This window comes from Heloderma suspectum, chromosome 2 (assembly GCF_057233095.1).
Source record: "Heloderma suspectum isolate Gila_16-S chromosome 2, 16-S_ref, whole genome shotgun sequence".
Classification (NCBI taxonomy): Eukaryota; Metazoa; Chordata; class Lepidosauria; order Squamata; family Helodermatidae; genus Heloderma; species Heloderma suspectum.
Window position 1 is genome coordinate 339748776 of NC_139459.1, and position 13462 is coordinate 339762237.

Below are 13462 nucleotides of genomic sequence, written 5' to 3' on the forward strand. Positions count from 1 at the left end.
GCTAATGGAGCATGGCTAAGGAAAAAAAATCTGTTTAGTACCTTATATCTATAGTGAAAATCATATTTTCCACAACATCTTAGCTAAATATATATTTCAAATTTACCATTTCTTTCTCTAGGTGGTGGCTTTCATCACTGTTCAAGTGAAAAAGGTGGAGGATTTTGTGCGTATGCTGATATCTCATTGGCCATAAAGGTAAGGAAAGTCCATTGTAGGCAAAAACATTGATTCTTTGTACAAATAACACAAATATTTATCATATATCTATGAAACCAATAGTCTAAATTTGTTCTTAATAGTTCACAAAATTCTGTAAGTAAAAAAATAGAATATATGAAAGCTATTGTAATCCTAGTAGAATGGGAATGTCCTAAACAGAGGATCAATTAGGAAAATGCACTTTCGCTTTCTTGGAGTACTGTTGATTTCAGTAAGGCTGAAGAAATAAGGCTTTAAGAAATAAAGAATAATAAATTGTTCTGAAGGGGCTGGAGAGAACAATACAAAAGCTCTCATCCCAAGTCCAACACAGACATAGGATGTTTCCAGATGAGGTGTTTAATGTGCAATCGTGTTGCCTCATTCACGGAATTTTATGGGGGGCCCAGACAATGTCAGCTTCCAGTTGTAACCCTCCTGTGTTTTCCCACCAATTCGTCTATCTTTTTTCTTACCATGGAAAATCTATTAAGGAAGAAAAGACAAAATAGCTGCACAATGCCTCCTGATTGTTAGTGTTAGGACCTATAGAGTCTAGAAGCACCCACAGAGTCCTGCAGATCTATAAACACAGAAGTCCAGAGGCAGGGGATCGGGCCTGTAAGGATTCAGCTGGGATGATCCAGTCTGTCTTAGGCACAAAACTACATCCTTTCTCTTCAGTGTGTTACAAAGAATGTAGGATTGAATCCCGTGTAATGGAAATACATGCATTAATTGTAATGGAAATACATGCATTGATTGGATAACTGAGAATTTGCTTTGTTACTGTGTCTCATGGATGAAACAGTACATTTGGATAAATGCTTACTCTAGTTTTAAAAACCTTTCAGTTAAGAAAAAATGTTCCAAAATGGATGGGCTTTATATGATGTTAAAATAGCTATCATATTATATGTGTTGTAATTTATTCAGTAGTGGAGAATGTCTCCCCTTCTTTTCCAACTGCCTTTTTAATTTCCTTTCTCTATATTCCAGTTTTTATTTGAAAGAATAGAAGGAGTTTCTAAGGCAACCATTATAGATCTGGATGCACATCAGGTGAATGATCAAATTAAAAACATTAATTCTAAACAGAAGTCCTGTATCATGCCACTGTAGAGCTGTACCACAGTGAAAGTTAATAATTCCGCTGGAAAGTTCTTTCTTTTGGTATATATTTAAAAAGCAAAACAAAACACACAGAAAACTTCATACAAGGTACTAGAATAGAACTTTGGGGAAATCTTAAAAGTCTACACAGACATCAAAGAAAAATGTTCTTAGAGTAATCCTGTGGGGCAGGAGAGGATGAATCCTAGGCAGAAGAGCTGCCTTTTCTTCTGCCCTGCCGGGCTCATGCCAGCAGGGCACAAGGTGTGGGCATTATCCAACTGTGCCCGAGCACTAGCACTAATGGCACTGTGCTAGCACAAACCATCACTTACACAACATGACTAGCACTTGCTAGGGCAGTGGCAAATTGTTGCTTTTCCCCATTTGCCCTAGCAAGTGTTGGTTTACACTAGCACAACATCATTAGTGCTAGTGCACAGTTAGCTACTACCGTGTGTGTGTGTGTGTGTGTGTGTGTGTGTGTGGGGCGGTGGGGATAGCTGCCTTGCAGCTATCATAGTTTTTCCTCCCTTTTTTCCTCTGTTGTGGGACTTTTTTTTTTTGTCTTTAACAGTTTCTCTCCCATTGATTCCAGTAGGAGGAAAACCTATGATAGCCGCAGGGCAGGTGTAGCTTCCCCACATATTGAGCGCTAAGTTAAAACATGGCTTTTTACCAAAGCCTTTGAGGGCTAAGTGCATTCCCTAAAGTTGTACACTGTTTTAACTGTTTTATTGTTTTAGATTTGAATTGGTCTTAGCTTGTTTAATGGTTTAGTGTCTTATACTGTTTAAATTGATCGTATCTGTACGCCGCCCTGAGATCTTAATGATATAGGGTGGGATACAAATGGTTTAAATAAATAAATAAATAAATAAATAAATAAATGTTGGGGGAATGGGAAGACTTTTGATTCCTGTGGATTCACAGCTTTCCCAGAACACTTCCTTTTTGCCCTCTCCAATGTCAGAGCATTGGCTGTGGAACTTCCCACAACCTCACAAGGTCAGATATCCCTCTCTCTTTGAGGGTAGACATCTCTCTCAACAAGTCCTATGGCTCCCAAGACTTCCTACCAGGGATCATACAATTGCAGCTTTAATTGTACATTAGAATACATTTATTATGGATATATTGCGTGTATTGGCTCGGATCCAAAGAACCACCAGTGGATGGAGAAAATGGCTTGGTTTGCACAATCACTGTGACTTAAGCGAGCCACGATGGCTTGTTTAAGCTGTGATGTGTGCTGGGTGCCATTTGCCTAATTACCTGCCCAGGTGTAGCATGACCTGTTTGAGGGGGAAACAACCCTCAAATAACCCAACAACAGCCCATGGATGCGAACTGGGTCAATGTATTAGTGCTGTTCTATGAACTACTGTGGAAGTGCTATCAAAAGATGTGCAGTACTACAATGCATTGCCAGTTGTGTTACAAAATGAGAAACATGATGAATAAGACAGATAAAGTCTGTAGCATGTAAAAGGACCATAAAAAGGTATTGAAAATATCATGTTCACTATCTTGTACAGGAGCTTGAATAAAGCATAACATGTCTGGATTTAGAGTCGCTTCTCTCATGTGGCATTCTTTCAGTGAGTGAGAAACAGCCCTTTCATGAGCAAAAGAGGCTTTTGGTTAGCAGAAGGGCAGCTTTGAATCCAAGCCATTGTGTTTCCATGGGAAGCAGTTTTTTATACAAAAAAAATATTATATACTATGTTCAAAATATAGCAGGCAAATTGAGAACATTTTATGGAAAATAAACAAATCTACATAGGATAATTTGTTGCAATTGTTTAAAAAATGTATCTGCACCAGGCTCCTTTTTGAAGGCTACCGCTGACTAAAGAATCATAATTGGTGTAATCACATGGGTTTTAGTGGTTTGATTGATTGACTGATGAAATAGTAAGTCTTCATAAATTTGGATATGAGAAACAATAGCTCCAATGGGAAACCATAATGTATTTTTAGACGATACAAGCAAAAGAAAATGCCTCTTGAGATGCTGCTCGCCATCTGAAATTTTTATGAGTAGTTGTATTTTTAAAAGGTAATTTAAAAATCTTGCTCTGCGGTTAACTGGGACACCTTTCTATTCCATTAGATGTTGTACCCCTGATAAATTCCCTTTTTGATTTGGGTATACCCAAATATTTCAAAAGTTTATTTTGAACCAAGTTTTATAGGGATATCCTCAGAAGTATAGAAGTACTGGTGGCTAAAAGAGACATCGGAAAACACATCGCGGTATAAAGATAACTACTTATCCTTATACACTGGAGTATAATCATAAACGTTTGTGTGTATGGGCAGCATCCAGAGCTGCCGCTGTGCCTCCATGTTTGTGTTGCCCCAGTGGGACCCACCACTAGCACAACAATGAGAGCAATCTCAGAAATGAGCTGAAATGCTAGATTCTGGAATGGGTCAGGTCAGTGGAGCTCCCTTCTACTACCTCCGCTGACCTGTTCCGTTCTGGAAACTAGCATTTCAGCTAATTTCCACTTGCTTTAGGAAGCGCTATGGGGCTAGTGATGGCTCCTACTGGAGCTCAGCTAAAATTGGATACTGCTCTCTGTGTGTGTATATATGTGTGTGTATACTGTTATTTTACATTGCAATAAGCTACCATGTGGGCAGGATAAAAATACAAAAAGAAATGGAATTGTATTAGCTTATGTTAATCATTAATCTGGCTTGATTTGTATTAATTGGTTGTAATGATCATATAGGGAAATGGCCATGAAAGAGACTTCATGGAGGATAGAAGAGTGTATATTATGGATGTGTACAACAGATACATTTATCCAGGAGATGGGTTTGCTAAACGTAAGTAGATTATATTTTCAAAACTGATATGACCTTAACTTAAAACAAAATTTAAGAGAAATTTCCTAATATAGAATTACCACACTCATGAAATATTGCTCCCTGATAAATGAAATGCAGCACTGTTTTCCTTCCCTGATTGCACTGTTCAGATGTTTGAAATCTTCCCAGTATTGGGCAGCCCGGGGACACAGGTGTGTGGAGGAGGTGGTAAGGTGCTAGGGGCCTTGAACCAAGGACTCTAGAAGCAGAGCCCAGACACCTTAGTTAGGGCTGTCCACAGATGTCCCCCCTCCCCCACTGCCTTTGTTGGAACTCCCTTCCCTTCAACAGTGGGGGTGAGAAGTTTGGGGACGTTTGACTGTGTGGGGCAGATGTTTGAAGCAGTGCCAAGACTAGTATTATGGTTAGCAAAATTCAACCATAGGAATTTATTATTTATCTTACAGTACTACTATCCTTGGACATCCTTTGCTGATTTATTTCTATAGTTTCATAGTGTTGGACTAGAGACCATTGTTCAAATCCCCACTCAGCCATGAAACTCACTTGGATAACTTTGGATCAGTCACTATCTCTCAGCCTAATTTATCACGCAGGGTTGTTGTGATTATAAAATGGGGGTGGCAGAATAACCATGTACACCACCAAGTTCCTCAAAGGAAGGGCAGAACATAAATTTAATTAAAAAAAGAGAAATGTTTGTTGTCATGCATGTACCCTTACTTTCGTCTTCTACCAAATTCTATTGGAGATCATCATTCAAAGATCCAGTGGGCCAGTTTGCATGATAGCCTTAGTGGGTTGCAGCATGTGTCAGAGGCCATTTTGAATATTAAAGCCATGGCAGGCAGTTGCCATGGCTTATCGTGATGCCTGAATCCAGCAAGGGTGGGTTGTTGGCATGGATAACATGGGCTGTTTTAGGGTTGTGGGTGATTTGTTAACCATGACAATAACCCACCCTCACTGGGTTTGGACATCATGATAACCCATGGTGACTGCCCACTGAGGCTTGTATATTCAAGATGGCCACTGGCGTGCATCATAATGTGGATGACACGCAGCTCTACCTCTCGTTCAAATCTTCACAAAGGTTGGCCGTAGAACCCCTGTCCAAATGTCTGGAGATGATGAGTGGCTGGATGGGGAGGAATAAGCTGAAGCTGAACCCTGACAAGACCGAAGTACTTTTTGTGGGAGACAAGAGGAGGCTGGGGGATGTTGACCTGGTGTTGAATGGGGTACAGCTACCCTTGAAAGACCAGGTCTGCAGCCTGGGGGTCATTTTGGACTCCCAGCAGTCCATGGAGGCTCAGGTGTCAGCTGTGAGCCGGACAGCACTGTATCAACTCCATCTGATACAGCGGCTGCGCCCCTTCCTTCCCAACCATCTGCTCCCATCGGTAGTACGTGCCCTGGTCTCCTCTCATTTAGACTACTGTAATGCGCTCTTCGTGGGGTTACCCTTGAAGACGGTTCGGAAGCTGCAGCTGGTACAGAATGCGGCGGCTCGCCTGATTAAAGGCAGCTGCCGGTGAGATCACATCACTCCAGTGCTGAAGGAGTTGCACTGGTTACCAGTTGTTTTCCGGGCCAAATTCAAGGTGTTGGTTTTGTCCTTTAAAACCCTATATGGTTCCGATCCAGCCTATCTTAAGGAGCGCCTCCAGCAACACCAGACAGGCCACTTAACAAGATCAGCCTCGGATGGCCTTCTCTCTGTCCCATCAGCCAGGACAGCTGGACTGGTGGGGACGAGGGAGATGGCCTTTTCTGTGGTGGCCCCCACTTTGTAGAACTCCCTCCCTAGGGAACTCCGCCATGCCCCCTCTTTAATGAGCTTCCGCCGTGCATTAAAACGTGGTTGTTCAGGCAGACAATTGGGGTGGGTTAGGGTATTGTAGAAAATGTTTTTATTGTAGAATTTTATTATTTTAAACCGTTTTATTATATATTCTGTACATCGCCCAGAGTGGCTGGGTGACCTGCCAGATGGGTGACCAATAAATTTAATAAATAATAAATAATAAGCCACCGTGGCTTAAATAAGCCACAGTGATTATGTGAACTGGGCCAGTGTTTGATATAGCTTATTTACTTTAAGAAACATTTTCTAGCAAATGTTTACTAGAATAATTTAAAGCTTAAGATGTACATTTGACAGACAGCACAATCCTATGCATATCTACTCAGAAGTACATCTGACTGAGTTCAGTGGAGCTTAGGTATGTGAGCATAGGATTGCAGCCTAAATATAATAAACTATTTTTATGCTTATTCCCCCTCTCTCCAACTTCTCATTATGCATAATTTTTATAATAACTTTTAGGTGCCATAAGGCGAAAAATTGAATTGGACTGGGGCACAGAAGACACAGAATACCTCCAAAAAGTAAAGATTCATGTAGATGGTGCACTGAATGAAGTGAAATCAGACATAATTATTTATAATGCTGGAACTGATATTTTGGATGGTGATCCCTTGGGAGGCCTGGCTATTTCACCTCAGGTTTGTATAGCACAGAGTATACATGTCCCTGTAAATGAAAATATGATACTGAAATCTGCTCTAATCACCAAGCAATGCACACGTATTTGCACAATCCTATTTTATCTCCTGAGCTGGATTTCAACTCTTTTTTAAATCCTTCATTTTCCTTGTTTTTAGTCCCAGCAAGCTGTGCTTGCGTTTTCCTTGAACCAAATACTACATGTCAAGCCAACTAATCCCACTCAACTCAATTCTGAAGTTGTTTTCAGAAATTACAATGATTCTCTCTTGCCTTCCCTACAATCTAAGCAGCAACTATAACAAACACATATGTACATGCTCCTCCTTTTCTTGTCTGACAATTTTATTGATACGTTTGTTAAACTAACAAACTTAGTTTAGGGAGTGATCCTATGCTCCCAAGATGGCATGGGGGGGCATAGGATAGTTCAGTTTCCTGCATGGGGGGCATAGGATAGTTCAGTCGGAGGCAGGAAATGGCACTCCCCTCCCCCTTGTAGCCGGCATGGAGGAAACTGTGCTGGCTACCTTTCTGTGCTCAGAAAACGGAGCGTTCCTGGGGTGCGGAGGAGACAAGTGGCTGCAATAGGACATATTGTATGGCCCCCCAGCCTCCTTCCCTCCCCCTCCGAGGCGCCGCTGCTAGATGGGCGAAATCGCCCATCTAGCAGAAATGCAGGGTGGCTGCAGTATGGAGGTGAGGATCGCCTCTGCTGTCCTCCCACCCTGCATTGGATACCAGCCTCCGCGTTCGGAGGCTGCTGGCAATCCACATAGGATTGTGCTCTTAATGTTTGTTAAACTAAGCTGGAAAGAGTGCAGAAAGGGACAACCAGAATGATCAAGGGGCTGGAGTAACTTCCTTATGAGGAAAGGTTACAAAGTTTGGGGTTATATAGCTTAGAACAAAGGTAAGACGAGACATGATAGAGGTGTATAAAATTATGTAGGGTGTGGAGAAAGTGGATAAGGAGCTTTTTTCTCCCTCATACTACCAGAACCCAGGGTCATCCCATGAAACTGATTGCTGGGAGATTCAGGAAAGACAAAAGGAAGTACTGCTTCACACAGCACATAGTTAAATGATGGAATTCACTATCACTAGATGTAGTGATGTCCACCAACTTAAACAATTAAGCTGGGATTAAACAAATTGTGGAGGAGAAGTCTATCCGTGGCTAAGAGTCCTAATGGCTATATGCTGCCTTCAGTATCAGAGGGTGGTGTGCCTCTGTATGCCAGTTGCTGAGAACTGGAGTGGGAGGGGGCTCATGTCCTATTTGTGGGCTTCCCATTGGCCACTGTGCAAACAGAATGCTAGAGAAGATCGACCGTTGGTCTGATCCAGCTTGGCTCTTCTTATATTCGTAAGGAAACGTCCCTCCCAGGTCTGTTAGCAGCATTGGGTTATGTGTGTGTGGTTTTTGTCAGAACCGTGACACGGGGGGAGGTAGAACCCCCTACGCTGTAGTCCTGGTTCTGCTCTTCTACCAGCACCTGGTGGCTGTTTAAAATTAAAAGAACAGTGCACAGTAATTGCTTCCATGCAATTAATGTGAACTGCAGTTTGTCCCTCAGGTATGCAGCACTAAAGGCAAAAGGCAGTCAGACAGAAGTACACTTTCTTCATGGAAAAAGGGCTCTTTCAGAAAGAGGGTCCAGTGATATCCTGTCGCATGTGACTTCGATCCAGTCAAAAGTACTTTTGGTTACATTACACTTTCAACTAAAAAATGATTCTGGATCATTTTTCTCTGATGTGATTTTAATGATTAAACCACGGAATGATCACTGACAAGCAGTGCCTGCTTTGCATCTTTATTGTGGTAATAGAACATTTTTTGTGGGCTGGTCATGGTTTGGAAGATTTTGTCTGAGGCATTTTGTGCTGCAAATCAAGGATTCAGACCCTGATGTATACTGCAGTGGGTAAAATAAATGTCTGACAGGTAACCCAGTTTTCTACTAACCCTACACTGCAATCCACTTCATTGATTTTAATTAAACTACTCCAGAGTTAATGGATGCTGGATTGCAGTTTAAGTCAAGTGAGGAGCATTCCTATGGCCTCTAGACAGCATCTGGGGGCCATAGGATACTTTGGATTACTGAATGCAAAGTTGGAGACAGTGCTCCCACCTTGGAGGGGGAATCCAGACACCAGCCCCGTTCCCCCTCACAACTGGTGTAGAAAGAACTGTGCCGGCTGCCTCTCCAAGGTCAGGAATGCAGCCGGGGGGGGGGGGGATTCCAGTGGGTGGGGGAAAGACTAGAGAGGCCAGGATACGAGCTCTCCCAAGGTATCCCCAGCCTCCTTCCCTCCCCCTCCAAAACGCCCCAGCTAGATGGGCAAAAAAGACCATGGAGCGAAAATGAAGAACAAGAGGACAGGGCGGTGAAGATCACCTTCGCTGTGTCTCCCACTCTGCACTGGATGATCGTAAGGCTCCAAGACTAGAGGTTTACAATCATCAAGGGCAGAAGTAATAGGATTGTGCCCTTACTGTAGTACATAAATTGTAAAAAGCTTAATGCATAACATGCAGGTGTTTTATTTTAGGTATTTAATACTTATTTTAGTTTCTATTAATACATGATATGTACTTTTCTCCAGCATACAGTATGATGAAACTATAAGGTTAATAAAGTACAATGTAGTTCAATATTTACATTATTATATCTCCTTTTTGTTGTTGACAAAAATATGCAGGGAATTATTGAAAGAGATGAAATTGTATTCAGAGCTGCTCGAAAACACCGAATTCCTATTTTGATGGTGACATCTGGAGGCTACCAGAAGAGAACAGCGCGGATTATTGCAGATTCTCTTCTTAATTTGCACAACCTAAGGCTTATTGGCAAGGAGCTTTGGTGAAGCTGGAATGGTAGAAATAATGGCTAGAGAACATAAGGAATATCAGCCAACTTGTCCGTAAAGTAGGAGAATTTTGGGATTATTGTGTAATGATAAGGCAACTCTAATTGTTTAATATTTAAACCAAGAGACAAGGAATATCCCCAGTTCTCATAGAAATAGTGTACACTAACAGAGAGCAATTTTAAAGTTGCCTGTATTTACCAGTGACTGTCCCTGAAGGAATACCAATTGATGATGTTTCTCACAGCCTCTTCCAACGCTTTTGAATGTTGCTTTGTTAGCTTAATATGGACATAAAACCTGGGGTTGGTTGTTCTTCTGTCGTCAGATTATAAAAGCATTAATACCCCTTTTTTACTTCACAGTGGTCTATTCCTTTGCTAAAAGGAGAATCAGGTAGTGTCTGAAGAATACACCATTTAAAGGGTAAAATAATTTCTGCAGGTGGATAGAGAAACTTTTAAAAGCCTATAAAGAGGACTTCCAGGATAATGCAAACATAAGAAAAGGAAGTAGTGTGTGCATGTGTGGAATTGCAACATTTCAACCATTTCTAAATAGATTTCTGGCAGGAAAGCAGCAACCCTTGTTTGAGTGTAAGGATCAAAATAAATAAATCCTAACAATTTTCCTTTACCATTAACTGATTATACTTCACTGGGGGCAGGTGTTTATTATACCCACAAACTTTTAATCACAAGGTGATCAATAGTGTTCTTGAACAATAGAACTCCTTATTCATCTGATATGATAATATAGTCAAAAATTGCATGTAAGGATCTGTGCTTATGCACCTGCCAGATCAATGTCTTTCCTCCCCATAATGGTATAATGAAACGTTGCTATCTTTTTATTATTTTTTGTTATTTGCAACTGAGAATTTAGGATTACGTTAAAGACTTTTGATCTGTTTCAAAGTGACACAGTGGATATTATCATGTTAGTAAAAGTTAGAACTAGCTATGTAACTAAAGTGCACAGTTAAAGTACCATTTAAGTTCCAGGAAATCTGTGGGACACGCTAAAATAATCCAATTAATTGCATTTAGGGGGTGGGGGAAACAGACTTTCTGGATTGTTCCCAAGAACACATGGTAAGATTATGGTAACATCTGATTCTGATTATATTGTTAACAAGTTACATTAAGTGTTCCTATATATTATTATGAATATTCGTGAAGCCCTGAAACATATATAGAATAATAAATTAAATTAATGTAAGGGAAATACCAGTTTAAATTTTATAATTTATATTCACTAGTTTTTTTAGAAATGTGTACAGAGATATTTGTTTCTGTTGTCAAAGGGCATACGCAAAGTTTCCTTTGCGTTTCTTTATGAATGAAGCTATACAGTACAAAAGGGAATGGCTTTTTAAAGGTTTCAGTACTTTCTAATGAACTAAAGCTTATTATTTTATGAGAAATAATGTAATCTATAAAACTGAACTCTGAATCAATTTGAGGGTGGACCCTTAAGTTTTGTCAACTTTGTAGCTGAAGGCAATTGATACAATTTAGTTTGCCATGCTAATGTTGTGATAAACATCAAATAGATCTAACTGAATTGCTGAAATAAACTTCCAGTCCCCCCTCTCTAAAGGAATGCTTGGAGATGCTAAGGCTGCAATCTTATACCCACTTACCTGGGAGTAAGCCCCATTGAACTCAGCAGTACTTCTCAGTAAACGCATATAGCAGGGCAAGAGTGCCCCACATGTGGCCTGCCAGCCCCTGCCTGCAGCTGTTCCACTGCTGCTCAGCTGATTGGGGTTGGGGGAAGAGATTGAATGTGGGGGGAAGATTCAACCTCCCCTTCCAGCAATCTGCCGCTGTGCTTCTCAGCTGAACAGTGGGAAAACAGCTGGGGGGGGGGGAGTGAGCTGTGGAGTTCCCCTTTTCTCACTTGTAAACTGTTTTCTAGTGATCAGCTGAGCAGTGGGGAGGGGACATGAGGTTTAAATATCCCCCCGCTGCTCAGGTGATGGCTGAAAAACAGCTGAGCAGGACCAGGGTTGGATTGATTGTGTGTACACACCTTTGGCTTTGGCCCTGCCCAACACCGGATCTGGCCCTCCCCACCACCACTGTGCAGCTGTCAACCACTTTCCCCTGAGGGAATGTGGCCCTTGAGCAGAGGGAAGAAGGTTTCCCACCCCTGGTATGTAGGATTGCACTGTAAATATTGTAAACAAATATATAAGCCAAATCAAATACAGTTGATAAGTTTTGGAAACCTTGTCAGTGCATTCAGTTTAATAGGAGTTTTGCTACTGATGTCAGGGGTTGCTGTAAAATGGCTGTTTTGCACAAAATGCTGTTCTTGGAATTCAAAAACCATATAGATACCACAGGAGAGGCCATTGTTTGGCTCCTAGATGTATAGTGCTAGTTTATGACAAGGCTAAAGGAAGTCAGCATATCTCAGTGATTGAATAAGCTTCCCATGGTACTTGAGTAATGTTAGGATGTAATAGAAACACTTAAGCTCAATGAATAGTAGTTCTCAGCTTGAGCCAGATAGTTGTAGAAAAATTCCTAACTTGCTTTGAATGTTTTTCTTTTAAGTGAATTTAATTAATAATGTATGGCAATACTGTCTTCAGAAAGCACTTTCCTCTAATGAGAACATTTAAAGCACTATTAAAATATTGAGATGTAATGTTTACGTTGTCTAATGTGTTATTTAGCATTCTTATCATTTGAAATAATTTTTAAAATGTTTATATTTGTATTGAGTTTAAACACTATAATGTCATGTAACTAAAAGTTCTGATCATGTTAATGTTCTTATTTATGGATAAAATTAAAACAATGCTAATTTTTTCCCTGGTGCATTTCACTTCTTCCTTAACTGTTCCTAGAGACGATATCACTGTCATCTCATAAAAATAGCAGAGTGCCAGACATAAGAGTCCAGGAGATAATTACTTAAAGCTGTGCCACTCATTTTTAAACTGAGGGCTTGATCCTTAGGCTGAAATCCTATGCAGACATACCTGGGAGTAAGTCCCATTGAACTCAATAGGACTTACTTCTAAGAAGAATTGTATAGGATTGTACAGATAGTCATGTAAAATTGTCATTAATAGCGCAATTATATGCATTTTTACCCAGAAGTTCCATTTAATTCAATGGGACTTACTCCTAAGTCAGCATGCAGCCTGAAGTATTTCGGCCTAGAGATGTAACATTTCCAGAAATTTTGAAGCCATGGAAACAATACAGTCGTCCCCCCCCCCCCGGAAAAAATGGTAATTTGGGGGGGGAAATGAAAAATAAGCGGTACTTATTTTTTTACTGCTCATTACAGTTCTAAATTCACTTTGTTGCTTTAGGACAGCTTTCTCCCACTTGGTGCTCTTCAGCTTTTTGGACTTCAGCTCCCAGCCTCAGGCAGTATGGCCAATGGTAGTCTAAAACATCTGGAGGACACCAGATTGGGGAGGGCTGCTTTGGGAACATAAAGCAGCCTTTATGTTCCTAAAATTATATTATTATGTATATATCTTGGTCTGCTCATAAAATTATTATACTTAAAAAACTTTAAAAGTAAAATTGTAATTGTTGTCTGAATAAACTATACATTTACATTTTATGAGCAAACAAGTTATACATAACCTTTTAGGTTCCTATTTAATGTTTGACCAGAGGGAACATCATTTGTAAGAAAGTTTAGTAAAATCCCTACAGCTGTTCCTGTTTGTGGCGTGAATCTTAGAGATCTGATCTGAAGGAAAAGCCATTGAGATTTAGCTGAGAAAGATTCAGCTTAGGAATGGCAAGCATCCACATTTAATTTAAGAACCTTTAAGCAATTTCAACCTATTACTTGAAGAGTGATGTTTTACTCACTTTTGCAAATAATTTCTGGTAATGAACATCTTATCATTTTGAAAGGTGGTCTCTAGAGGTG

The 13462-nt window shown here is 40.5% G+C and overlaps 1 protein-coding gene across 3 annotated transcripts in view; it reads left to right on the top strand.

Annotated features, from left to right (window-relative positions):
• HDAC11 (histone deacetylase 11) overlaps nt 1–12372 on the top strand; it is a 34452-nt gene extending 22080 nt beyond the window's left edge. For 2 of the 3 annotated variants that reach the window (XM_084840753.1, XM_084840754.1), the window contains 5 exons: nt 122–198; nt 1201–1263; nt 4059–4155; nt 6488–6666; nt 9380–12372. In XM_084840753.1, the coding sequence (XP_084696879.1) occupies nt 122–198; nt 1201–1263; nt 4059–4155; nt 6488–6666; nt 9380–9544 (581 nt within the window). In that variant the 3' untranslated portion in view covers nt 9545–12372. The remainder of the gene's footprint in view (nt 1–121; nt 199–1200; nt 1264–4058; nt 4156–6487; nt 6667–9379) is intronic. The other variant, XM_084840752.1, reaches the window with a different exon arrangement.
• The last annotated feature ends 1090 nt before the right edge of the window (nt 12373–13462 follow it).